Raw genomic sequence first — 27,818 nt, 5'->3', positions numbered from 1 at the left:
AGATATTGGCAAGTTGGTTTATATTTTTTGGAGATTTTGTCCCATGGTGATATTTTTTTTAATTTTTAGGGGGTGGGTTTTTTATTTTTAGCAATTTTTCGTGGCGTTCAAAAAATCTCAACCTTATACATCATATAGTTTATAGTGCATGTGCAAAAAATTGGTCCGCACCATTTTATTTTGTATGATAAAATTCAGTGCACCACCGCGCCGCACCACGTCTGCATCTTGATCAAAAATTCTATTCTCGTACTTATACAAATGTTTAAGTCGTCTTCAAAGTTTATTTTGACTTAAGAAACAAATTGCCGAATTTCCTTTACGTCGGTAATTTTTTTTTAATATATTTCAATAATCCAAAATTAGGAAAAAAAAAGGTATTTTTTTTTAAAGTTTTTTCTTGTATTAAGATTGGATTCCAAAAATCATTTCGTTTTTCTACAAAACATACAGATATAAATATATAGCTTAAGTACTATACTATGATAAATGGTATTATTATCTTAGAAAGTTGACAAAAAAATAATTTTCAAATCATTTCTTTTATCAAAAGCACACAACCTGTTTTCTTATGACGTTATCACGTAAAATTATCGTCCGTAAACCGACTTTACGGACAATTTTTTTTTTTTTTATAAAAATCGCCTGGCTCGTTTTTGAGTAATTACCTCATTTTCAAAACTAATTAGTTTTGGCTCTAAAAAAAACTAATTAAATAAAAACATCCTCCAGAAACTCCAAAAAACCTTACATTCTAAGTTTGTAGCTTAAATCAACTACATTTCTGTCAGAAAAAATTAATTTTCGGCCACCAGATTGGTTTTTTTTTTTTCAAAACAACTTTTTTTTTTTTAAATAAAACAAAACAATGATAATTGAACAGTTCCAAGTCGAGTATTTTTTATTGTTTAATTCAAAAATATTCATTGATAGACATTCATTTATAGTTAGTATTTTTTATTTAGTTCAATTTTCAAAACTTCCATCTGAATTTACGTTCGTTTGCACTTTAGTGTTTCATGAAAATTTTCATAAACATGTTTTTGTTTTTTTTTTTTTTTTAAGATCTCGGCCAATTTTCAATTGAAAGGATAGAACCTTTTTGGCACTTAACTTTGAAGCAAGGTTTCTTCACGTCTGGGGGACAATCAACAACATGTGTACCTTGATTCATGTCTTCCAACCACATCAATTGCATTCTTGTTTCACGAGAATCAACATAAATTGGGCATGGTTGTTCGTCTGAAAGTAAGAGTTTTGAATTTTGATTATAGTAATCATATCCAAATTGAATTGTTACAAAATAAATTTACTTTTAACTTGAGCTGAAACTGTGCTAAAATAAGCAACAACCACGAAAAGTGCTACGAAAATTCCAAAGAACTTCATCTTAATTTTTTTTTTTTATTACAATAGGTTGTTAACCGTTAATGTGAATATTCAAACTGTTGAATTTAAAAGCAAATGTTTTGCTTTTATATCAATCAGTTGTATAATAATTTTGTTTTTTTTTTTTAATACAAAAATAATAAAACACATTATATGTATATAAAAAAAAAAAAACCAACACAAAAAATGAAAAATGATACACGAGTTCATTTATTGATACAGACATTAACGCAGTAAATAACGGTTAAGCAAACTGTGCAATATCAATAAGCCTGGCAAAAAAAGCAAATATTTTCAAATAAAATAAATAATAAAAAAAAAAAAAAAACACATCGATTTTGGCATCGAAACCAACTGAAAAAATAATGTGAGTGTTCTAACATGCGCCGTAAAAAATGTTTTTATGACGTGTTTTTGAAAAAAAAAAAAAATTAATTCGGGATATTGATCAAATATGAAATAACGATTATGCGAAAGTCGAAAAAGTGGGTCTCGAAATTCTATCGAATTGTTTGAATATCTTTTAGTGTGTATGAGTAGCTATTGCCTTAAAGGGGGTTATAGAAATCGGGTGGCCATGTCTCGGAAACAATATAACGAAATGGTTGAACGCGTGCCTTGAAATAAAGTCGAACTTCCTTGATTGGCCTCATGACACTTTGAAACGTAAAGTTTAACCAAGAGTAATAAACAGATAATTTACTTGGTATTTAACAGGTTCATGGATCTCTTTTTAAAATTACATCAAGGAAAACGAAGCAGAAATTGTGGGACTGAAAAAAAAAATATGCGGTAAGAAAAGATGATCAGCCTTGAAACCTATAATCATTTTCTTTAAAGTTTTCAATACATATCTTGAAAGTATTGTCTCTATAGGGGAAAAGGAATAGATAGAATTAAAAAAAAATCCTTATTTGGAAGAAAATAGCTATGTTCGTTATAATGCTGCCTAATAAATTAAGAGTAAAAACTCTTTTAGCTAGCTCATAAAGACCAAGCTACATCAGTACGGCTCACATTTGTATTTAGTTCTGCTTCATGGATTTAGCACAATGAAGGTGCAAAACTTTGCTAATAGATGTCGAATAAGGGTATTTTAAGGATTTTCTGACCCCAACAAAGAATTTAAAAGGAAAACGGATCAGGAACCCATTGACTTTACTATAAGAAACTGCAAGAGGCAGTGGAAAAAACAACAACAACTCTATTACAACCAAGCAATGCTCTGGAACTTGCTCATTCAAGAATTCAGAAGATTTGGAAGATCGAATAACTCATGGTGAAAAACTGTCGAGGATGTGGACAGCAGAAATTTTCATGTTTTCTCTTAGCCAACATAAAACTCAATAAAATATCCGCCTTAAACACGCTACAGTTTTAAGGGAGACGGAATGAGTGCTGTAGATTCAACATATTCGAGTAAACTCAACATATGTATGTATTCTAGTACTCCAAGTCTTTGATCTTTGGGATATGCAAGTTAGCAGTTTTTTACTTGCGATATATAGGTACTATATATCAAGTTATGCAATCGTACAAAAAAAAAGTTGAGATAACATTTTTCCATGACATTACGATGGTAGACAATGCCAAAAAAGTGGGTCCCGGAAGTCCGTCTGTCAGTCTGTCTGTCTGTCTGTCAGCCTGTCTGTCTGTCTGTATAAGGAGCTACAGCCTAAACGGATAGACCAATTAATGTCAAACTTGCTATGTAGCGTTATTTGGGGTTTTTTGAATTAATTTTTTGGACCAAAAACAACGGTACTTGGCATATACCGATTTTAGTAAAATTAAAATATCTCGAAAACGGCTCTAACGATTTTGTTTAAAAAATTCAAATGTTAGTTTAAAGCTAAGGTCTATCTTTCAATGATGAAATATTTTTTTGAAAATCATTATTAACGGTACCTGCCATAGAACCATTTTTTTCAAATACGATTATCTCCGAAACTAATTCTTCGATTTCAACGAAGCATTTATATAATTTAAATATAAACCAAAAATAAAATTTCCAAAAAAATAATTTTTGAATTTTTAAAAAAATTTTGAAAATTTTTTTTTGAAAAATCAAATTTTCGAAAACAGGATATTGAATTTTTTTGAAATTTTGTTTTTAGATGTTGATTAGTGATTTCTACAAAATGGCATACCAATTTTATTTTAAAACTTTTTTCCAAAAAATTATTTATAAAAAATTAGTTTTTGAAAAAACGGCTCTAACGATTTTGAAATTTTTTTTTTTCTACAAATGCATGTTAATATACCAATTAAAACTGCATACAGTTTTTGGAGGGCAATTTAATTTCAGATTTTATTTTATTTTTTTTTTTAAACGAATTTTATTTTTTTTTTCCAAATTTCTATATAAAAAGTCTTAAAAATTTAAGCAACTTTAACTCTAAGAGCAAGTTCGTGCGACCCAGTCGTGCATTTTATTTTTTCCAAATTGCTTTCTCGGGATAGTGGAGGCTCTAAGTCGAAGCGGATTGCTCACAGTTTTTTGTTTGCTTAAGATGTTGATGTGTGCCAGATGGAGCAGGATAACTAGTGCGTAGAGCTCCACTTCTTACACAGACATGCCACCGTTGAGCTCTAGAAGGTATAATTCAATATATATAATTCAATCACTCCACTTAAAATAAAAATAATTTTAATAATTTTTTATTATTTTTTTTTTATTTTTTTCTTCGTTATTTTCTAGAAGGTATATTTCAATGTACCTACATACAGCTTGGTTTAATGAAGTTCAATGCATTTTTATGAGGAAAAGGTTACAGTCGCTTTTCTTATTCTTTCTCGAACTGAATATAGTAGATATATTGGATATCCAGCTTATATAGTTTTTTGCAACACCATTGATCAAAGGATGAAACGATCTGTGTCAAAAGTGTCAATTTTTTATTATATTTTCCTAAAAGATGCCCATTAAAAATGGCGCTTTTAATCAAACATTATTTTATGTTTTACTCACAATAGAAAAAAAAAATTGGTTTTAAAAAATGGGGTCAAGTTTTCTATTAGTGTCTAATAATACCTACATCATTGACATTCCTTAAAATATTTTTCAAACTACCCCTATACATTCTATTTTGCTTACAGTATACTTTATTCGCTGCATTCATATCTTTCAAAACAAAGAAAAGAATGAAACTACTAATATAGCATTAATGAGTGAGTAATTCACACATTAGGCGTTTGTGTATTTTAGTTCAGAAGGGAGCTCTGAACATTCTCTGAACTGAACATGTTTTGAGCGCTCTGAATTTTTACTGAAACAGATTTGAGACAAACTGTCTTCAAATGACATTTGTCAATTCATAACTGTCAAATCCAACAAAGGAAACAAAAATTATTTTTTAATCATTAAAAATAACATAGCTTTAAGCAGAGACCAGAAATAACAGTTCACCTTTATTTTCAATCGGTTTCTCTCTGAGAGTTACCACATTACTTAAAATAGTTTCGGTTAAGGTTTGAGATTTATTTTTAAACATCAAAAATAAAGGTTATCGGTTGAGATTTATTTTTTTTTAAATATCTCTCAATGGTTGAGATTTTTACAAAAAAATAAATGGAAAAGGTCAACCTTTAACCGTTTTCGCTCGAGAAAATCTCGAATATGTCAAGAATGTCTTTACTTTGTAAAAATAAGTACGAAAAGGATGTTTTTTCTTAGTTTATGTATTAAGTTCAACTAATAATTTAAATAATAGACTGAGACTCTCAAAGTTCCAAGATTATCTCTTTTCGTTTAAAATAAAATGTTAAGACGAAAATGTCTTTTACACTGTGACTTGAATCGTTGCTGGTACGACAAGCACAACCAATGCAATTTCGAGTATTTCTAATGTTCTAATTGATACATTTTCAGATGAGATTTATTTTTTTTTTCTCAGCGATAAATCTCACTTGTTTACCCAAAAATTAAAAAAATACAAAATAAAGGTTTCTCTCAGACCTTGACCGAAAAAAAATCGTCAAATTTTTAACTTTTTTTTTCTTTGAATTTAGGTTAGAAATTTAGTCAAAAATAATTTTAAAAATTTTTTAACCATCTTAACTTGAGAGACAATTTAATTTGCTATGAAAAGTGTCTGTGAACCATTTAAAAATTGGGCTTGGTTTTCGAGTTAAATAAAAAAAAACTGAAAACCGACAAGGTGTTGCCGTTTTCTCAGAACTGCAACAATGGATTTAGTAGCACTTTTGGCTGGAGTATTCTTTTATGCCAAGGAATCATAATCAAAAATAAAACCTCTTGAACGAATTTGTTCTATTTTTGCTCTGGAGCTCCGGTCTATTAAATAGACTATTGATTTCAAAACATTTAATTCACCCAAAAATAATAATTACTGATACGGAATTATAGATAACAGCGCGAAATACACCAAATCAAGGGGCACGGCAACTTTGGCACTTCACCCTTATTAACCCCCTTCTAACTTCTAGACTAGAGACACCAAAAATTAAGTTCATTTTTTAGAGCTAGCCAAAACAAACTCCTCACAACATTTCAGCTAGGATGAGCAGTTTCGGAGATATACGACTTCAAAAATTGCAAAAACCGATTATGAAGCACTGCCAGTTATTATAGGAACTTGAAATTTGAACAGCGAATGGTCTTGTGCTGTATACAAAGGAAAAAATCGAAAATTTGAGTTTTAAATTTGTATCAAATAAATGTTGACTGTTTACTTGGCAATTTTTCAAATAACCTTAAAACTTGGTATTGAAAAGAAAAATTGGAAAGATAACAATCAATCATTTTATTGATTTTATATCTCAATAATTTTTGTGCCAGTATAATTTTAACATAGAAGAACTTTGCTCTTTTTTATAAGTAATGTTTTTGTTGTGATATAATTTTCCTACTACAAGTTGTTTAAAATCATTTTTGAAACTGAGCATATTTACAATTCTTAACTCTTTACCTTGTCAGTAAAAAGAATTTATCTCAAAACTTCAAAAATGGATATACGCCCATTTTTATTGGCACTTCAGAATAAGATAAAGTAAAGAAATAGCCAAATATAGCAAATATTAAATAAAAGTAGATTGCAGTAAATTTCTACATGAAAAAAAAATTACAAAAATCATTAAATTCCAAAACTTAACAATTTGAGTTTTAATAAAAATAGTTAACTCAACCAATATCTTATAATAACTATAATATCAACTTATTTAATATCTTATTGTTTTATAAGTACAATTTTATAAACTTAAAAAAAAAGAAACTAATAACTTTTGTGACTTATTGGCTTTTGCTGTATGATTCTGAAATTTAGACTTCGTGCTCAAAACCAGTTCCAAATTGGAGATCATGTTCGAAATATTCTCTATATTGTTGCATTTTCTTTTCCCAAGTTTTTATGACATCATCGATTGTCTCATTTTCTCCTCCAAATTCAGCTGGTAACATTTTTTGTGACACATGATTATAGAGATCTTCAATTTTACTGTGAACGTAAAACTAAAACGAAGATAAAATTAGTTAAAGTTTCTTATTAAAAATTAATATTTTACAAGATTTTAAAGGTTTTTGAAGTTTAAAAATTCTTTTTATTTTTACCTACCCGACTTTTTATCTTTGCCGGAAGCAGCGTTCGAACAACATTGAAAATTCCATTTGCAAACCAAGGTGCATTTATAATGTGTACTCCTTTTATTCGATGTGGTAATCCACATCTGACAAAGTCTAACATTCTCTTCAGCACCATGAGGTTCATAGAGACCACATGACCAAATGTGAGACCTGATAAATCTTCAATGCAGGTAATGCCAGCTACTGCTGTATTATCATCTTCAAGTAAATTCATTTCCAGAACCATGTACAAAAGCTTAACACCCTGATAGACTGTATGATCTTTGAGATCAATTTTTCCATGTTGTGACAATAGAATACGTGAATGGTTTTTCTCTGAAGACATCGATAGTGGAAGATGAAAACTGTTTGAAAAAATTATTTAAAAAATATATATATATATGCAATTGAAGAACTTACCCTGTTCGAACTAAATCCATCATTTCTTCGTCAGCTCTTCTATTTGCCAATATTTCTGGACAAAGTGATTTCATATTCAAATAATTTGGTAGCTTTCTATGAACAGTATCATGATTGTATTTACATGCTCTAAGGAAACTTAAAATAAATTGATCCGATATTTGGTATTTTCCAAGTTTGGGTTGATCAATGATCCAATTACGAATTGAAGCAATTTCCATGGTCACGTTGTCTGGATCTTCATTGAGTTCTGTGATTGCGATTTTTTGTAAAGCTGGATTGAGTGGACGGATTTTTGCCATTGTTGGAAAAAAGGCTGAAATTTATGTAAGTTTTGATTCATTCAGAGATGTTTGGATTTTTTTTAATTTTGCAAAATTATATATAAAAATCTTTTTAACAAAATGTGGCGCTATAGTCGCTTTACTGGATTGTGTATTCGATAGCCAAAAAAATCCCTGAAAATTACTTTATGGTTAATAAATCAATAAAAAAAGCTACATTATTTATATTTTGTTTTGTGTTAGGTTTGTATTTGTTAATTTTTTGTTTTTGTTATATTTTAAAATAAGTTGAATTTAAAAAGCTGAAAAAAATATTTTTAAATGTTTGATTCTTATTTGAAGGGATTTTGTTTTCCTATTTATTTATTAACACTGACAAGAAGATAAAAATCTTGTTCAATTATTTTGTGCAAGTGTGTATTTAATTTTCCTAAGGGTGTGTTAGCATCTATTCATATTATTTGCTCGTTGTCAACGTGCACTGTGGTGTATACTTGCTTTTTTTATTGGATTTTTTTAAATAAAGATTGATCAAGTTAGAAAATTTAAGTTCATGCAATCTGGCCATATGACACATTATTTTAAAATATTGTATATATTTTAGTAAGTGAAAGAGAAAAATGTTCGTATTTTCTATTTCATTCAATAATGAAACCACTAAAATCGATTGAAAATTGACGGCTTTAACATTTTTGCATTGGCTAAGAGTCGGAAACAAAAACTAATTTTGCCGCTTCATCCACATTTTGGGGTTGAAGTGAAATTTCCTTTTTATAAACATTTCGAAACAAAATTATCAAAGACAAGCTCCATTCTCTCTGGGGAATATTTGGTACATCTGATTGATGAAAAAAAAAAAAAATAAAATAAAATTTTTGCAACTAGAAACGAACGGTGTCACTTTTATTCAATGATTAAAGGGAATTGGGTGAGCAATTGGGCATGGATATCACTGTTGTCGTTTCGGACATTTTAAATTGAAATTTAGTGATAAAATCGAGTTATCCTTTCATTTTAAAGAATATCAACACTTAAATAGTCCCCATTACTTTGTCTGTTGTAATTTATAATTCTAATTTTTTTGTGAAAGGAAGAATTGGAAGAATTTTTAAAGTACGAAAAAAAAATTGTATCCATATTCTTTGTAAAAACCGAAAAAGCTGTTAAAAATAATGCTACACTAACAAAATTTGCACCTCAGATTTTTTTGCCACACAGGAAAATCAAATACCCGTGAATTCCAGTGAAAGTGAAGCTGCAGTTGGTATGATTACCAAGAATTATTTAAATATCGGACGCTAAAGGGTGTTTCTTTTGAGAGAAATGAAAAGTTAGATTTTTTAACTTAAATTTTACATTGGATGTTGAGCACGATTAAAGGGTAAGTATTTTTTAATTTTGAATTATTACTAAATTTCATTATGGGACCCCATACATTTTTCTTCTAATAAAAAAAAACACCCTTTTACTAATGATATCCTGGTAGACACTTAAGATCCTTGGTTCCGATCTCAAATGTAATATTATTGTTAAATTTTTAAAGGATACCTTTAATTTTATTTAGTTTTTGCAATATGTACCAAGTTTCTGTTTTCAAAAAAAAAAAAACCCATTCCAAAAAATATTTTTAAGGGCTTTATAGATTCTTTGAATGGTAAAAAAAAATTGAGTTAAAGTGAAATTAATCCAGAGGGAGTTTGGCTTAGATGGAGTCGACTGTTAATCGTTATTGTAAATATAGAAGATTCAGTAAATAAGTTTTGTGATTTTCTATCGACGACGACGTTTAGTCTAGTTTGACTGTACTATGATTTATTTAAAATTAATTCAACTGACTTTTAGATCTGGGTACAAAATGTGTTTTTTTTTTTTTCTAAACTAAATCTGAAATAATCCCTCCCAAAGTCTTCCTCAACTAAAGTTCAAAACATATTAAATGTGCAAACAATCGTCCCATCGGTATACCTACATTTTTTATATTTATTTAATTTTTTTTTGCTCTCATTCTCTAATCATTTATTAAATGCAACACATACGAGTATAATATTGGATTAAAAAAAAAAAAAAAAAAAAAAACAATCTGATAATAACTATCAGTTCGCTTTTCAACTTAATTAAACTTAGCTTCAAGGTTCCATTGTTTGTTGAATTTGTGGGAGTTGAACTGATACACGATCGAATGTTTATCAAAAATAGGTACACAGGTAGACACTACTTATTTCCAATAGAAACACTTATTAAATTATAATCATTTTGTGATTATTACTTGTAGGTACCTTAATCACTTTAATTGGTTTGTAATTTATAGCATTAACCGGATTAGATATTATAGGTACGAGTATGTAGCAACTTATACTCGTTTTAATTTTAATGTTGTTAAGTAAACAATTTCAATTTGACTGGAGATTTTGTGACAATGTATAGGTACAAAAAACCCCTCTTGAAATTAATAAATTAATAACTATTACAATGTAAAAATTTAATTTATTACATTTTGATATTGTTATGATATACCTAAACAAATATATCACAATAAAGATAAGACAATTAAACTCAAGCAATAACACTCAAGTTCTAGTTTACGCAATACACATTTGCAAAAAAAAAAAAAAAATAACTCCAAATAAACATTTGTATGTGTAAGTGAAAAGTTTTAAAAGAACCAATTAATCGATGAATATTAAATAAAATACACCACCGTGTCGCACGTTTTTGCTCTCATGGTATAAATTAGCTTTTCACTCGAAACAAAAATATTTTTGACAGCTATCTTCAACAGAATTAAATTTCTTAAATTTCTCATCTGGAGAATTTGCATTAAAATAGCGACTTTGTTTATTCGTCTTGTCCATTCAATAAAAAAAAACATTTTAACATTAAGCTCTTCCCGAAGAAAATTATGAATATCTACTATCTACGATCAAATTTGGTTTTATTAAAATGCCGAAGATTTATATGAAACCAATACTTGTCATATAGTCGACATAAGGCAAGAAGGATAGAAAAAAAAAAAATAATTGAAAAATCAAAACAAAAACAAAACAAAAAATTCACTGAGAGTCTGAATTTTGATAGCGAAACATTGATTACCTTTTTTAATTCACGTTAAACAATTCGTGACGTTCTTATAAATTATTACGTATTACGATCAAGTGAAGATCACTCATATGAGAGTGTCTGTTTATGCATTTAGATCTAGATATTTGTATTTTGCATATATATCTAAATAAATATTTTAAAATAAACAAAAAAAGAAACAAACTTGTTTCTGGTAATACAATTTTAACTGGGTTAAGAGAAAATATGGGTACCACGCGGTATATACACAAGATCAGCTGTTGACGATGCTCGACGATAGACTGACGACAAGCCGAGCTATAGTATTTTTGTTTGAGAAAGATGTGTTTTCACATCAAGCGCATTCTTTGTGACTTACTACTAATTGTATGTATAATGACAAATATAATACAAAATATAAAAAAAAAACTGGTTTTTCGTTCTAAGTGGCTCTGATAAGCTTTAAATGAGATTAGCGCAAAAAAATTCAGTATTGAGATATAATGTTGCATATTTTCTGGGAAAGATATAATTCAAAAACTTTTAATGAGCTTTTTTGGTTGGGAATGGAAAATCGAGGTAGAATTATAGGATTAAACATTTTTAAGCCTTATAGCTAACGAAAATGAAATTTTAAAAATTGTTTAAAAATACAACAACCTTCAAAACGCTTTTGGTGTATGATTCTTGGCAAATTTGTCGAAATCGAAATAGGCTCCTATTACTATAGGTACAATCATGCAAGTTTAGGAGTTGTAAACAAATCGAAAATATAGTTGTGTAGCTAGCCCTTTGGCGGCCCTGTACCCAATTTGTTTTTAAGGTCCCCTTCCCCCTCCCCTTAGACTGAGTAATAGCCTTATAAGCTATTTTTTTTTTTTTTAATAAAACACTTTCTTGATTTTTCTTGGTCACATATTTATACATACAGAGTTCGGCAGTTGTTGGCCTTTAAATAAAATGCTTAACTGGGTCACACGATCTCACTCTTAGAGTTAAAGTTACCTAAATTTTTAATAAAACAAAATTCGTTGTTCATAGCTCCACAACAGGGATAGAAAATGACATTTTTTAATTGTACTGAAAATTTCAGTTGTATTGTACTGAAATGGATACAGTACAATTGTACTGAAATATATTTTTTACATGAGAAATTAAGGCTTGGCCACACCGAAGGATGCATGCGGTAGCGGTACGGGTAATTGTATGAAAAAAATTCCACATCTGAACGTTGATGTGTCAGTTTGGAATTTTTTCATACAATTACCTGTACCGCTACCACCAAGCCTTCGGTGTGCCCAAGCCTTTAATTTAAAATTTTATTTAAAATGTTTTACCTATTTGCAAAAACTCCTAAATTTTGCATATAAATTTCATTATTTTCTGCATAAAAGAGTAATTTTTATTTAATTTCGGTATGAATGAATATGGGAAAAATTAAATATTCACGGAAGACTATCTACAAGCATTAAAATAAAATTAAAAAAAAAAAAATGCAAAAATCTGGGGGACCAAAAAATAAAAGTGAAACTTTGGTTTTTAGATAACGGCTAAATTTTGAACTTTAAATTAGCTTTACAAACTTGACCAAACCAAACCACAACTCGATAATTGCCGCAACAGAACGTGTTTTCTTTGATTTTCAGGAAATTTAATCTACATTAACATGCCTTTTCCATAGAAAAGTCTGCAGGTCTTCGTACTTAAAGCTTTACTTTGAAAATTGTGTTCATTCTTTTTTTCTAAATTTATAACAGAATGAATTCAATGTTTTGCATTTCGACTTTATAAGTCTCTAATTTCTCAAAGGTTTTTGAGAGAATATTTTTACAGCGCCTCCAGCCAATAATAGAAGAAAAAGGTCTTATACCTGAACACCAGTTCGGTTTTAGAAGCAAGCACTCGACGATTGATCAAGTACATAGAATCACCGATGTCATTGAGAAAGCTCTTGAAGAAAAGAAAATTTGTTCAGCGGTCTTTTTAGATGTGTCTCAAGCTTTTGATAAAGTATGGCACGAGGGTCTCAAATTCAAGTTAAGACAAGTCCTACCTGAAGGACTCTTTATCATTCTTAGAGAATATCTAGAGAACAGAATTTTTCGCGTTAGGCACGGAAATGATTACTCAGACTTTAGGGAAATAGTGGCTGGGGTACCACAAGGTAGTGTTTTAGGTCCCATTCTGTACCTTCTATTCACACGCGATATACCTCAAACAGAAAACACAATTGTAGCTACTTTTGCTGACGACACCGCAATACTTGCAGTAGGCAAAACAATTAACGAATCGACAAGTAAATTGCAAAATGCTCTTAACATGGCGAATAGCGCTTAACGAATTTAAGTCAGTCCACGTGGACTTTACATACCTATAAGAAAATAAATAGACTACCTGTTTTTATTAATACTACTCAAGTCCCATTTGCAAATGAGGCAAAATATCTCGGGATGACTCTCGACGCGAAATTAAAATGGAAACCGCATGTTAAAAATAAATGTGATCAATTAAATATTAAGTTAAGAGAAATGTACTGGTTGCTCGGACAACATTCTAGACTTAGTATTGAAAACAAATTATTAGTTTACAAGCAAGTACTTAAGCCTGTCTGGACATATGGTATTCAACTCTGGGGTTGTACCCGCGATACAAATTTAAATAGATTACAAACCTTTGAAAATAAATTATTAAGATCAATTGTAAATGCGCCGTGGTATATAAGAAACGAAGATCTTCACAGGGATCTTGGAATCCCCACGGTTCGCGAAGAAATAAAAACGTTTGCCCAAAAACATCGAAAACGGTTAGTCGAACATACTAATAGAACAATACTAGAAATACTCGACGAGACAAACTTAGTACGACGTTTGCGAAGGACTAAACCTTCCGATTTGGTACAGTGAAATTTTTCAATTTAATTCCTTTATTTCAAAATATCGGCATTGATTAATATAAATTTAAATGTTTTAGAGATTTTATTTGTATAACTTCCTTTAAAGTATTTTTTTGATAACAAAATTTAAACCATTACTTAAATGATTTAATTTAAAACGAATGTTATTTATTTATTTTTAAATATCATCAGTAGGAACTTTCATCGGAAAGTTACCTACAACACGTACTTAACTTCGAGAAAGATAAATTGCTAGATAAGTTCCATCTGAACTTAGTTGCAATCGGGAGGAGGAGGTGGTTTTAGTGGTTAAGAGTCCCACATATCTATGAGCACGCGTTTTCCGGGCCTCATAGAATCTTTTGAAGATTTCAAGTCCTACCCACGGACAAAAAAAAAAAAAAAAAATTTACAATATTTGCTTATGAATGTCGAAAAAAATAGAACAAATTGATCATTTTTATAAATACATATTTTCAAAAAACAAGTCACTACACTCAAATTGTAATATTTATTTTGATTCAAAAATTCTGAAACTAAATTAAAACTATAACAAATTAATAGAACTGTCGTTTTTTAATACTTTCAATTTCCTCTTTTTTTGAAATCTTAGATTGCAAAAGAACTTTTAATACACACAGTAAAAAATTGTATCGAATTTAGACAAATTGTATTTTTGGACTCGAGCAAACCCATTTGTATGGAATTCGATACAATTGTATCGAATTTTCCATGCCAGCTCCACAAAGTTATGCAATTTGATTTCTTATATTTAGAGTCATGTTTACAAAAAATATTTTTTATATAAAAAATGTGGGTTGTCTGCCAGGGTTAAAATTCTTTTGTCAAAATTCTGCTTTCAAAATTTTGCTTTACAAAATTCTGCTTTCAAAATTCTGCTTTTCAAAATTCTGTTTTTCAAAATTATGTTTTTCAAAATTCTGCTTTTCATAATTCTGTTTTTCAAAATTCTGCAAAATAATCATCTTCTTGAAAAATTATCTACTTATTTGATTACTTACCTACATAATTTGTCTTTCTTTAAATGCATATTAATTTTTGTTTTATAAATAAATAAATTTGAAAATATTAAGAAAAGATTTTTAATACTAAACATTTCCGAAAATCATTCAAAATTTATTAATTTATCAAATAAAGATGAATATTCAAAAATTTGAATAAGAAAAGGAATATTTTGATTCAAACAACATCGGTTGCAATAAGTTATAGATTTTATTTAAAAGAAAGTCAGTCTATGCATTTTAAAAAATATTTGCGACACTTAAACAAAAAAATTTAGGAAAGTACCAATGCATATGCTATAAAAAAAAAACAGAATTTTCAGAATTTTTTTGTTCAAGTATAATGCTAGCAGAATTTTGAAAAGCAGAATTTTAAAAAGCAGAATTTTGAAAAGCAGAATAGAAAAAAAGCAGAATTTTGAAAAACAGAATTTTCGTTTCGCTTTGCATAATGCTTTAGAGATCACTACTTCCACTGAAGACAAACTTACATAAAATTATTTTTGAAGTGAAAACTTCTTTAGTATCGTAGTAATTTGAAACAAGATGAAACGAAAAAGCGACAGGATAAATCAATTTATTATTATATTTTTGTTTTAATAGATAGATTAATGAAATTTATAATGTAGATAGTTAATTAAATAAACTATAATTTTGCGAAATTTCATTTAATTTCATATTCAATATCCTGAGATAACTGTAAAAAAATTACCTTTTTCTAAACACGTAATATCTTTTGATCAAGAGCACATAAACATTTTATTTGACTTTAATACGCGTACTGATAATATTACCTTTAATTTGATATATCATACATAACGGTAAGTGTTCTACAAGTCTTAAATTGAAAAACTTGAAAACCAGTGTAGAAAGTACCGTAAAATAAAAAAGGTAGATATTTTCGATTTTTTTTTTGCAAGAAAAATGATTTTTTAAGGTTCCACTTCCACCACGTGTGAATTTCAGGCATAATTTTTTTCTTATTCGGTAGATCCAATTTATTTATTATTGTTTTTCAAAAAGTAAATTTAATGCATTAAAATTAGGAAATTAAATCAATTATTTTGTTAAGTGTTCCGGAACATCTTTAAATTATAAAACATAACATAAATCAAGCTACCATTATGAATTTTTAGAGTAATGCTGGTATTTCACAATCAAAAATAATATTTGGTGCCAACTTAGTATAAAATTGATAATGATAATTTAGTCAAAATAATTTCATCTTCTAAAAGTATTTTATTTCTAAAAACAAAAATTAAAAAATGTGTTCACACTACTGCACAAAAAAACTATTTCTTAAATGAAACAAAAACTAATTTACGTCAGTTCTAATAGCATAATATTGTTTATGGAGATCTTAATTAAAAAAAAACGTATCTTATTAAACATCTTTTTCACTTGTTTCTACTTCAGTGCCAAACTGAAAATCATATTGAAAGTAATTCTTGTATTTAAGCAGTTTTGTTTCCCAAAGTTTGAGTATATCTTCAGACGATCCGTTTTCTCCATCATATTCTTTGGATAGATATTTTTGAGGTACATGTTCATAGAGATCGTTAAGTGTTTTGTGAATGAAAAACTGTAAAAAGGAAATACAAATTATTGATTAAGTTATTAATTATTTTAATTTATATTGCAAGAACTTACTCTTCTTTTCATTTTCAAAGGCAATATATCACGAAACAGTCCCATTATTCCATTGACAAACCAAGGTGCGTTTATAATATGAATTCCTTTCACACGATATGGCAATCCTGATCTTAAGTAGCCCATTATTTTCGTTAGAACTCCTATGTTCATAGCTATCATGTGACTAAAGGAAAGATGTGAAAAATCTTCGATAAACGTGAAGCCAGCTACAGAGCTGTGATCATCTTCTAGGAATCTTATTTCCAACATCATAAAGAGCAGCTTTATTCCTTCATAAATATTGTACTGTTTAAGATTTAGATTTCCGTAATTTGATATTTGAATAAGTGATGAATTTGTGTCCAGTGGATTTGGCAGTGGAAGATGAACACTTCAAACAAAAACGACCATAGGCAAATACAAACAAAATAGTCGCATAGAAAATTCTGTATCTTACCTGGATTTTAAAATTTCAATCATTTCTTCATTTACCATTCTATTAGCAAATATATCAGGGCAAACCTTGCGCATAGTCATAAAATTTGGTAGTTTTTTCTTGACAGTACGATTATTGAATTTACAGGAACGAAGAAAGCTTATGATAAATTGATCTGAAATTTGGTATTTCGTCATCCCTGGTAGTCCAGCTACAAAATGATGAATTGCGTTTATTTCGTCTTCAATTTTTTGCTCATCTTCATTTAATTCGGAAATGGCTATTTCTTGAAGTTCGGCACTCAATGAACGTACTTTAGCCGCCATTTTTGTACAGTTCCTAAAAAGATATTTGTGTTAATTAGAAAAAAATGAATTTTTTTTATTACAGAAAAGTCGAAATCTTTCAACTAGACAAAGATAAGATATCAAAATATTGAATTCCATTCTTATAACGGTTTTTCTTATATCTTTTTCTTATACTTTGCTCTCAGAAAACTTTTTTTGGTAACAAAATAAAATTAATTACATCACTGGGCCGCACGTACATGCTCTTATGCAGGGTTGTTGGTTTTTATTTTTTAGAAATTTTTTTATTTTTTTAGAAAAATTTAAAAAGAATTGAAAATTATAATTGATTGAAATTATTAAAACATTATTTTAAAAATTTAGTTTTGAGGAAGAATTTTTAAATATTTTTTTTTTTTTTTTTTTTTTTTGAAAAATAGATAGGGTAAGTTGGGGGATTATGCCAGTTTTGGTAATATGCCACATTTGAATATTCTACACTACAAAGCTCATATTGGCAATTCTGACAATGCAGTTCGCTCAGTAATGCTGAGTTCACCTGATTTTGAAAATATTCGAGAAAATATAAATCCAATTATCTTTTTATTAAACTAAGTTCGCTTAAAAACGTTATTTTTTTTTGGATTTTTCAATTAAATATATAAAAGTTACTTCAAAAAGGGTAAGATTCGATATGTAAACTTAACGTGTGTTCCTGTCGATAGATGATATTTGGCGTTAATTTTTGTTCAGGGATGTTTTTATATTTTTGGACGTTTTGCCACATACGTTGTACACCAACAAAAAAAAGCTGAATTAACAGAAAAAAAAGGAAAACGAAAGTGAAATGACACTTCCGAGGAAGCATTAGTACCAGAATTATATATGATTCCTCAAGTGGCGCAGAGGATACAGACAACTTTTGTCCAATTTGTGATTTGTGCTTCTCCGACAAATTCGGAGCAAGATGTGACTGTATTTAATGCTCTAAATGCTAGAAATCTATGCACAAGGACCCGATGTTTCACGCGATTAAACTTAAAAAAGGACATACTGCCTAAATGTCTGCCGGCATATCCACCCGTCAAAAGTGGCATATTCCCCTCACATGTGGGTGGTAAAATGCCACTTTTTTAGATTTTTTTAAAACTTTATTTAAAATGAATAAAACGAATTAAAGTTATGTTTTTATTGGTTTTTCTATTAAATAAAATGACAATCTAATAAATAAAAAAAAATGTTGAACTAAACTTGCTTTTACTATTGAATATGATTGTTTTACTGTTAAGTGTGGCATATTCTCCCGACTTACACTATAAAAATTTGATTTTTCAATAAAATTGGATTTTTTTTTATCCAAAAATAAGTTTTTTTTTTTGAAAGCTCAAAACTGTGTTGTCTTAAACGACATTGGGATCAAAATCCCGAAAACCGAAATCCCAAAAACCCAAAATCCCGAAAACCCAGATTCCCGAAAAATCAAAATTCCGAAAAGCCAAAATCCCGAAAACCCAGAATCCCGAAAATCCAAAATCCCGTAAATCCAAAATCCCGTAAATCCAAAATCCCGAAAACCCGATTTCGGGATGCTGTCCGTCTCAAGTTTCGTGGAAAATAAACTACGATCTGTGTTGTACAGTTGACTTAACGTACAGATGGCTTAAGAGATGATTTGACGTATTATTTCCAAGGCCAAGTAATCGTTTTATTGATTCTAAGAAAACTGCAAATTAGTTTTACTCAAAATATTCTGATAACGGAAATATCAGGTACCTAACTGTTTTTTTTTTTTTTTAGCGAAAATTGATATAATTTCTGTTAGACTCGTACATTTTGTTTAAGGTAGAACCAATTTTGTTCGAAATTTTCAGTCAAATATTTTTAATTAAAAAAAAATATTATATAACTTTTTTACCCTCGTTTTCCTTTTTTTAATTTTCTTTTGAAAACTTAACCAAAGGCTTTATAATTTCTCAAAACTCATAGCAACCAAGTTGTTTTTACAAACAAAAAAACACCTTTTATTTCAAGTATGGTTACAATTACTGACAGCATAACCTTCACTAAATTTAAATAAAATCGTGAGATATTTCGAGAATATTGCAGTTACTCCAAAAATTTGTACACTTTCTAATGGAGATCAAATACAAATAAAAAAAAATTACGAAAAAATCATTCGTTCCAAATTTCAAGAAACATTTGTTTCGGTGAAAAATCAAATTTGCGAAAACGGTATGTACATTAATTTTTTTTTATTTTGAAGTTTTGCTGTGGGTGTTGATTATAATTTATAACAATAAGGCGTAGGTAACAACATTAAGTTTGTTTTTTTAAATTTTTTTTAAGGTTTGTTCTAATGAAAAATAGCTGCAATTGTTAGAATTATCGTGGGTAAAAAAATTAAAAAGAACCATTATGGCGCTACATAACACTAGTTTACAAAAAAATAAAAAATTTTTGGACACGAAGTGCCGTTATACTTTTCGTATAGATTTGAGCCCAAAAAACTCAAAAATCTTATCTAAAAAAATAGTTATGGATAAGTTTTCGAGATATGATTTTTTCAAAGTTTTTTTGTCGTTGTCATATCTTCATAATTTATCCATAGATTTTAAAGAAAATTATATTTTTATCTTATACATAAAGAATTTATGAGGATTCGGAAGATTTTGATTTTATCTTTCAGTAATAAAAGTTTTTTTTTGCAAAAATTTCCTTTAAGAAATCGATTTTTTAAAAAATGTTTTAATGTGACCCAGAAAATTTGTTCCAGTGTTTTTTGCTTATTTACTCAGCTTTCAGGGGCCGGCTTTTTTTGTTCAGATTAGTCGTTTATTACTAAAGATATAGCCTGAATACTAAGTAGGCTGGAAAAAAAAACGACAAAAAACTTTGAAAAATCATATCTCGAAAACCTATCAATAAATATTTTTTTTAAAAGTGATTTCCCAGTCCCTGAGGCCAAAGTAAGTAAGAAAAATTGTGGGATTGAGTGTCCATTTTGGCTGTAAACCAGTTTAATTAATTACCTTAGACACCATTCATTTTTGTAGTTACTTTTGAAAATATGATAGTGAATAAAAAGTTATAATAGGCATGCATTGGGAAAACCACTTTAAAAATATCAATCATTTTCAAGCTTAAAAAAATGTTTGAACAGCTACACGAATGTCATATTCATAAAAATGTGTTCTGTTTTTGAAATAATCATTTTAATCACATACAAAAATAAATTACTGACGAATTGAATACGTCCTAATTTTTGAAAGTCGGAAAAAAATCTAAAATTTGTATGGTAAATATTAGTTTTCCTCAATTTAAAAAAATGCAAAAAAAAGTAGGGCCCACAACATATAATTTTGATGTCTTTCATTATCAAAAATTTTTCCTAACCATTTGAATGTAAAATGCGAAAATATAACATTTTATTATGTTTATTGGCTTACAATCATTTTTTGAGCTGTTATCAATGATAGATATTTTTTTTTTACGAAAATCAAAACAAACAAAAAGTTCTTTAAATAGCCTAATTAATAAAACAGTCACGTTTGCACCGTTAGCCGACAATCCTATAAGACTGCTTTTCAATCGAACTATTATTTTGTATTTGTTATTAATATTTAAAAATTTGTGTGAGTTTATCAAGTGGAAGAGTCTAAAATACTGTTTTTAATTTCAATTTTTACACTGCGGCTACATTAGTATTTACCTTAGTATTTACTTACTACTTTAATTTTTCATTCAATTCAATATCTCTTAATTAGGTAAATTTTTATATGATAATGTAGGTTAAATCAATAATTTAGGTTCTTCAAAACGATTAATTTGTTTATGATTTAAACAATAAAACAAAAAATACAATTTAAGACACTTGATTGAGTCACAAAATATATTTTTTGTTAATCACACTGTCACGTACTAAGCACTAATGATTAAGTGGACACAAAATATTAATTCTGACCAACTACTGATAGGAACTTAATAAAAATGAAGAGGTAATAATTGAAAGTCAAAACGAATATGAATGAAGAAACACAAGTGTTGGATAATTGATAAGAAAATGGTAAGTTGATTTCTTGTAGATAGATTTATTGCATACTTTACGGATTAGAATGAGATTGAAACCTTAAATTAAGCATATTTTTAGTATTTTATTCTGAGAAAATAACTTTATTAACTGTACATTATGCATTTTTAAAAATTATTTTAGATATAGCCTGAATTACTTGGATTAGCATTACCCACAATTAATAAGAGTATACCAGCCAGCGTTTGTTAGCATTTTTTGGTAATGTTACCTATTGTTATTGAGTTATTTTGTTTTATAATAATATACTTAAAAAAAAAATACAGACGAATTGAATACCTCCTCGGTAAAAAGTTGAACTGACAATCAATCAAGAAATTTCAATGATATAGAATGCAAAAAAGTGACTGTCGCAAGTCCGTCAGTCAGGATGTCTTTCTGTCTGTATATGGAGCTACAGTTTAAAAAGATGGGTCGATTTATTTAAAACTTCGTATGTAACGGTTTTTGGAGACTCTACAAAGGGATTTTTGAAATAATTTTTTTTTACCGAAAATATCGGTAACTGTCATCAACCAATTTTGTTTGTTTCTCAAAAAAAAAACAAGAATTTTGATTTTGATGGCCTTCATCCCGAATTTTATCAGTGTAGCATGTTTTTCACATGGGTTTTGGTTATTTTTTACCTGTTGAAGTAAAAAAACAAGCACCCTTGTTTTTAATCGGCAATAACTTTTCTTAGAGCAATTGTATCGACTTAATTCTTATGTCATTAGATTCAGCATCAAAAACTACCTTGAAAACATGTGTCATATAATGATATTCGACTAACAATTTTTTTCAGTTTATTTTTGACCTTCACCCCCTCCCTCTTGTCCGCGAAAAAACACCCTTCCACTCAACTTTTTTTTATAGACTTTTTTTTGTCCTTGGTTCTTATCCCAAAAGCAAACTTTTTGAGAAGTTTCATGAGTGTAACAATTTTTTTTTATTTCTTGATTTTATGTACTATTTTACCTGCACTATAAATCCAGTATGTTATGTTTAAAAATACTGTACTCTAAAATTATGATATAGAAATATTGATTTGAAAGTGAAAAGTTCATTATAAAAATAATTTTTCTTATTTCGTTTACATAGAATTGAAATTTAAAGTCTTTAAAACGAGTTTTTTCAGAATTTGGAAAGCAGACTTCTGAATTTAAAGAGTTTTTAAAAACAGAATTTTAGACTAACAGTATTTAAAATGTATTGTTCAAAGTTTTTATTTGCAAAAAATACAGAGACTTTTCGAATACAGAATAACGATTCGTTCCCATTTTGGTTATAGATATGACAGGTACCCAAAAGAAAACCTTCCCCTTTTCATTTATTGCAAGTAAAAACGGGTCTTGAAATTTTGATTTTTGCTTTTCTAAAAAAATTGTTTGTTTTTATTTAAATTAACATTAATTTAAACTCGAGGGGCAAGTACATGCAACCTAGTCGTGACTTTATTTTGTCATGAAAAAGTACTTTGAGTTACATTTTTGTTGTAATTACTTCGTGCTTGAACTTGGATGTCGTGTCTTGCAATCACTGTTTATTTTCATTTTATTTTTATTTTTTTAGCTGACGTGTAAACATTAATTTTTTGGAAATAAACTACACCAAATACAAACAAATTGAAATTCAATTTGGGATTTTTTGATTTATGTTTAAAAAAAAAACCCTTACTTGTTTATTGTATAATTCTTGCCCTTAAAGTAAAAGACTATTCATAAAATGTTAAGTTACTTTTTACATCGTTTTAGTTTTTACAGATCAGACGTTCAAACCGATTTATCAAAGTTATAGCAAAGATTCAAGTTAGAAAATTTCACCCATAAACATCTGCTGTAAAGGTAGGACAAGTATTGGTTCCGTGTCAAAAAGAGAATTTCGAGGTTTTGAAATTACGATGATGGAGAATTTAAATAAAGTGGTTTTCATCATGCCGTTCGCCTGACAGCGGACCAAATTGTAGGTACTGAAAGAGCCGAGAGATTAGGAAATTTTAGAAGTTTCGAAAGATGAATAAAGTTTCGAGGGATTGAGAGATCCGGTCAATACAGACAGTCAAAGCTTTATTTTTAATAGTCAAAGAAAAATAGTTTTTTTTTTTAATTGTACAAAGTTTTTAAAAATAATTTTCAATTATGTTCTTTTTTTTCAAAATTTCAGGATTTTTCAGTTGAGTTATATAAAATCCTTAAAAGTCCTCAGACTCCTCAAAAGAACTTAATTTTAGACAATTTTTGAAACTTTAAACATTTAAAATTTCAAGGCAAGATTCTGAAACACCCTGACAACCAATTTTCTTGAAACTTATCAAATACTTTGCTGCTTATTTCACAAGTTGAAAAAAAAAATCAATCTTGCGAACACTTATATATTTTTGGTTATCTCCGTATATCTTCTTTTATAACTAAAAAATTCAAACTCCAAAATGAAAAAAAAAAATGTTTTTTTTTTAACAGTCAACATTTTATTACTAGTCAACCTCGAGTTTTCGAAATGATCCTTCCAATCCAAAAACACTTTCCAAACTAACTATCGGACCAACTCGTAGTTTTTCATTTACACCATATTTCAAATCTTGTTCGAAAAACTTCTCATATTGAAGAAAAAGTTTTTCCCAATACAATATTGTGTCTTCCAAATTTCCATTTTCACCTCCATACTCTTGTGGAAGGTTTTTCATAGGAATATATTCATAAAGTGATTCCAATGAGGAATGTAAGATAAACTATAAGAAAATATATACAAAAGGTTAATTTTTAAGAATCGAACAATAAAAAAAGTATTACGACACTTACCCTTTTTTTAATTTTTTTCGGCATTATACTTGAAAGAGTGTTGATAATATATAAACATTCCTTTGGAAAATTAATTAAATGAATTCCTTTAATACGATATGGAGCAGCTTTTTCAAAAAATATCGTTATTTTTTTGATTAATACAAAATCAAATTTAAGAATTTTTTTCAATGACAATGATGACATATCCACAACACATTGAATACCGCCAATAAAAACATTATCATCTTCGAAAAGTTGAATGTCAAGAATTCGAACATTGATCTTCATCAAATCTTCAGCACTGAAAATATCAAAATCAATGTGTCCATAACGAACAAGATGTATTCGACATCCATCTGTGCTTAAAGGTTTTAGCAGTGGAAGAAAGGGTCTAATTTCAAAGAAAAATAGTGTTACCAAACAAATAAAACTTTCTATAACTTAGAACATACCCAAGTTTAAAAAGGTTCATGGTTTTCTCGTTTATTTGTTTATTTAGAAATATTTCTGGAGAAAGACTTCTGATTGTATAATATGAGTCAATTTTTGATTTAGTCTTTTCCAGGCTGTACTTACAACCTCTCAAGAATGACAACAAAAATTGATCATCAATTCTTGCTGTGAGATGAGGTTGTTTTTTGATCCAATCACGAATTTGAGAAATATCTTCTGTAATGCGTGTTTGCACTTCATTGATTTCATCGCGGGCCTTTATTTCTAGTTCGGGGCTAATGTTTCTAATATTTAACATATTGCAACCGATTTCATTGAAGGTTGGCAATCGACTGAATTAATTTAAACTTACTTTTTAAACTATTGAATATGTAATTATATTTTTAATTACATTTGTTGGAAAAAAAATACATTTTGTTGAGTAAATAAGCAAATTATCTAAAAACCATTGCAAACAACTCCGATTTTTATTATGATTTTTTGTCTGATATTTTTTTATTTGAAAAACTTTAGCTCTAACGATTTTCAAAAATGAAAAAAAAACAAAATTAATACAGATCATCATAAAATGAAATCGGTCGCACGAACTTGCTCTTATACCTAATAACGAAGAAAAAAATAACAAAAATAATAAAAATTATTTAAATTATTTCTATTTTAAGTGGAGCGATTGAATATAATTCAATTTTAAAGTTCAAGTGACCTCAACTCCAAATTTATAAAGCGAAACGCTTTATAAATTTGGAGTTGAGGTCACTTGAACTTTAAAATCTTATACCTAATAGTAAAAGTAGCTACTAAAGCTTTCTATAAAAAAATTAAGAAAAATCATAATTTAATTTAATAGGTAAAGGAATTTCACAAGAAATGTAAAAAAAAATAATATAAATTTTAAATTAATGAAACACCGTTTTAAATGATTTTTATCACCAAACAAAGTAGGCATGCCATCTGATTTATTTTATGAAAAGGAATTTTAGAAAAAAATATTTGAAAATCGTTAGTGCCATTAAAAAAAAAATAACTTCATATATAAAATTTTTGGTATGCCATTTTGAATAAAACGAAATTTCGAAATATTTCCCGTTTTTAAAAATTTTTCAAAAGAAAAATTTGAAATATTTTTAAAAATAATTACCTATATGTTTTTAAACTGGGCTTTAGGTCAACATCAAAAAACAATAATAAACTTACTTTTAACTTTTGTTTTTACTAAGTGCAATATAAATGTAACAAGTGTAAGTTTATTATTGTTTTTTGATGTTTTTAACAAATTTGTAACCAATTTATCGATGTTCAATAAAGATTCCCTTGCCATCACCTGATGATGTTCATAGACATGAACGAAACGTCGCACAGTGTGGCCAATGGTATCAAAAGCTGGCAAAAATAGCTATTTTTAATTTGTACCGAAATTGCAAGATACAAATTTACCTACTTTAATAAAGGGATTAATAGGCCGCACAAAACCGGTTTTTATTCCACGATTTTAGCCTAACGGGGAGAGTAACTACACTTTAAAATGTCACCATTGGCGAAATTATTCGCTATTTAACTTTTTTTTAGCTCCCATGGGTGTTTCAAGTTTTAAGTGCTATTTCGTTAAAACAAAAGATAAAAATTTGAAATAAATATGGAATTACAAGCAAAAGGGAAGCTTTAGATTCTCATTTCTCTTTTGAATTATGAGTGTGTAGTTTGTTTGAAATAATTTTTCGAAGTCGGTGTCTTTAAGTTCATTCGTGTTTTGTGTGCGTCATACAAATTCCTTGAGAAAAAGTTTATAACGGTGTAAAGTGTCGCTTTGTTTTTGGTGTCCCTTTATTGATGAGAGTGTCATCTTTCATGTCAATTAAAAAAATGTTGCCCATGTTTGCCCCTTTTTGAGTAAACACTATGTGAAGTTATCTAAAAATAACCATTTTTTTGTATATATTTCTCAGATTCCGGCAGTGCTGACAATACCGGTCAACTAGATTTTTGACACAAGGACCTAATTATACTTTTCTGAAGGTTTAAGAGATTCTGAACTCGTATCCATAGTCAGAATTATTTTATTAGCCACAACTGAGAGTGTGTACGGTTAGCATGCTGGCTAAAAATTTAAGAAAATAGTGTTGATCAACAAAATGGAGACTCATCTTGAGATATCTTATGCATAAAATAAGATCGGAAAGATTTAAATAGTTTTTTGAAGAAGAAAAACAGATCACGGCGTCAAACTATGCTGAAATAATAAACCACCATTAGCATAACCTCAAAAACATTGAAAATAACGTTTTTTTCTTTGCATTTTATACCGTTAATATTTCAAAAAATGGAAGCTTAAAGCATATTTCTGAATGTGTATTCGAGTTCAGTATTCCTAAATCCTTCAGAAAAGTATATTTTGGTTCTTTGGACAAAAAAAGGTTGAATTTTGTAGACCAGTGTATTTTTTCATTAAGAAGATTTTGTTATGACCCAATTAATGAGTCAGGTCAAAGATCTTTGCGAGATAAAACTATATTTTTTTAAGAAAAAACTTATTTAAATAATAAAACCAGTAAATTCAAAGTATTGAAAAATTAAATAACAATTTTCCTTCTCAAACAACTTCAAAGCTGAAGGTAACAGATACCTTCTTAGTTATATGCGTTTTTAATAACTTTTCATAGAATCACAAGAGTTGTCTTAGTTCTGTACTTTATTATAGTATTTTTACCCATAACAAACTTAAAAACAAACAAAAATAATTTTTGCCAACTTTTCCTACCATTGGCCACACTGTGCGTCGTGACAAAAATATTTTTGTTTTCATTGACCTAAAGCCCAGTTTAAAAACATATAATTATCAACAAAAAGGTCATCACCATCAACATATTATTTAAAAAAATCCAAAAATGTATATTTTTAAATTTTGATATTACGTTTACTTAAACGTTTTTGTATAAAAATTTTGGTTGAAATTGGGCAAGTCGTGTACCAGATATTCAGAAACCAAAAAAAAGCGTTCTATGGCAGGTAGGTACCTATCTTTTAAAAAATATTTTTTTTTTATTTAGATAAAAAATTCTAACCAAAATCGTTACAGCCATTTTTGAAAAAAAATTTAATTTTCTATTTCCGTTACAGGCACCGTTAGTTTTGATCTTAATAATAAAATTTCAATTTCCCCTCTCGAAAATCACCCAACGCGATCTATCGATTTCTTTTCGAATCCTAAACTTGTTTTATAGTTCCTATATCGCAAGTAAAAGAAGTGTTCTTATTATAAAAAAAAACGAGTTATATGAAATTTGTTTGCATTTCTTTTAAAATATTTATGAATGGTGAAAAATATTATAACTAATTTTTTTTTTTAATTATAAAAACATTTTTCTAATGAAAGTCTGTAAAGATACATCCAAATTTAAAATTAAGTGTCTTAATTTAATTTAAAATTTTTTCATTCATTTTTGAAACTCATTGATTTTTAATTGCGATATAGGTACTATATATCAAGTTATGCATTCGTAAAAAAAAAAAAAGTTGAGATA

At 28.3% G+C, this 27,818-nt stretch overlaps 2 protein-coding genes and 1 long non-coding RNA gene across 5 annotated transcripts; all 3 read right to left on the bottom strand.

Annotated features, from left to right (window-relative positions):
- Positions 1–1,040: 1,040 nt before the first annotated feature.
- Positions 1,041–1,436, bottom strand: LOC129919499 (uncharacterized). The gene is made up of 2 exons (XR_008773081.1): positions 1,314–1,436; positions 1,041–1,242 (listed from the first exon to the last, which is right to left on the bottom strand). It is a non-coding gene; the product is annotated as an uncharacterized LOC129919499 (long non-coding RNA).
- A 5,049-nt stretch (positions 1,437–6,485) lies between these two features.
- Positions 6,486–11,066, bottom strand: LOC129919473 (clavesin-2-like). 3 transcript variants are annotated; one of them, XM_056000356.1, is made up of 4 exons: positions 10,765–11,063; positions 7,391–7,706; positions 6,963–7,335; positions 6,486–6,859 (listed from the first exon to the last, which is right to left on the bottom strand). In XM_056000356.1, the coding sequence occupies exons 2-4, from the start codon at positions 7,690–7,692 to the stop codon at positions 6,671–6,673; spliced, it is 864 nt and encodes a 287-aa protein (XP_055856331.1). In that variant the 5' UTR covers positions 7,693–7,706; positions 10,765–11,063; the 3' UTR covers positions 6,486–6,670. The 3 variants fall into 3 exon arrangements, with proteins under 3 accessions (XP_055856331.1, XP_055856332.1, XP_055856333.1); XM_056000357.1 differs by lacking the exon at positions 10,765–11,063 and adding an exon at positions 9,951–10,051; XM_056000358.1 differs by having other exon boundaries at positions 6,721–6,859; positions 6,959–7,335; positions 10,765–11,066.
- A 4,273-nt stretch (positions 11,067–15,339) lies between these two features.
- On the bottom strand, positions 15,340–24,617 carry LOC129919218 (uncharacterized). The gene is made up of 7 exons (XM_056000072.1): positions 24,300–24,617; positions 23,866–24,238; positions 23,542–23,795; positions 20,031–20,057; positions 16,736–17,053; positions 16,297–16,669; positions 15,340–16,228 (listed from the first exon to the last, which is right to left on the bottom strand). The coding sequence occupies exons 1-7, from the start codon at positions 24,596–24,598 to the stop codon at positions 16,031–16,033; spliced, it is 1,842 nt and encodes a 613-aa protein (XP_055856047.1). The 5' UTR covers positions 24,599–24,617; the 3' UTR covers positions 15,340–16,030.
- Positions 24,618–27,818: the final 3,201 nt, after the last annotated feature.

Source organism: Episyrphus balteatus, chromosome 4, assembly GCF_945859705.1.
Source record: "Episyrphus balteatus chromosome 4, idEpiBalt1.1, whole genome shotgun sequence".
Taxonomy (NCBI): domain Eukaryota; kingdom Metazoa; phylum Arthropoda; class Insecta; order Diptera; family Syrphidae; genus Episyrphus; species Episyrphus balteatus.
The sequence above is the reverse complement of the archived record's forward strand: the minus strand, read 5'-3'. Positions and strand labels throughout refer to the sequence as shown.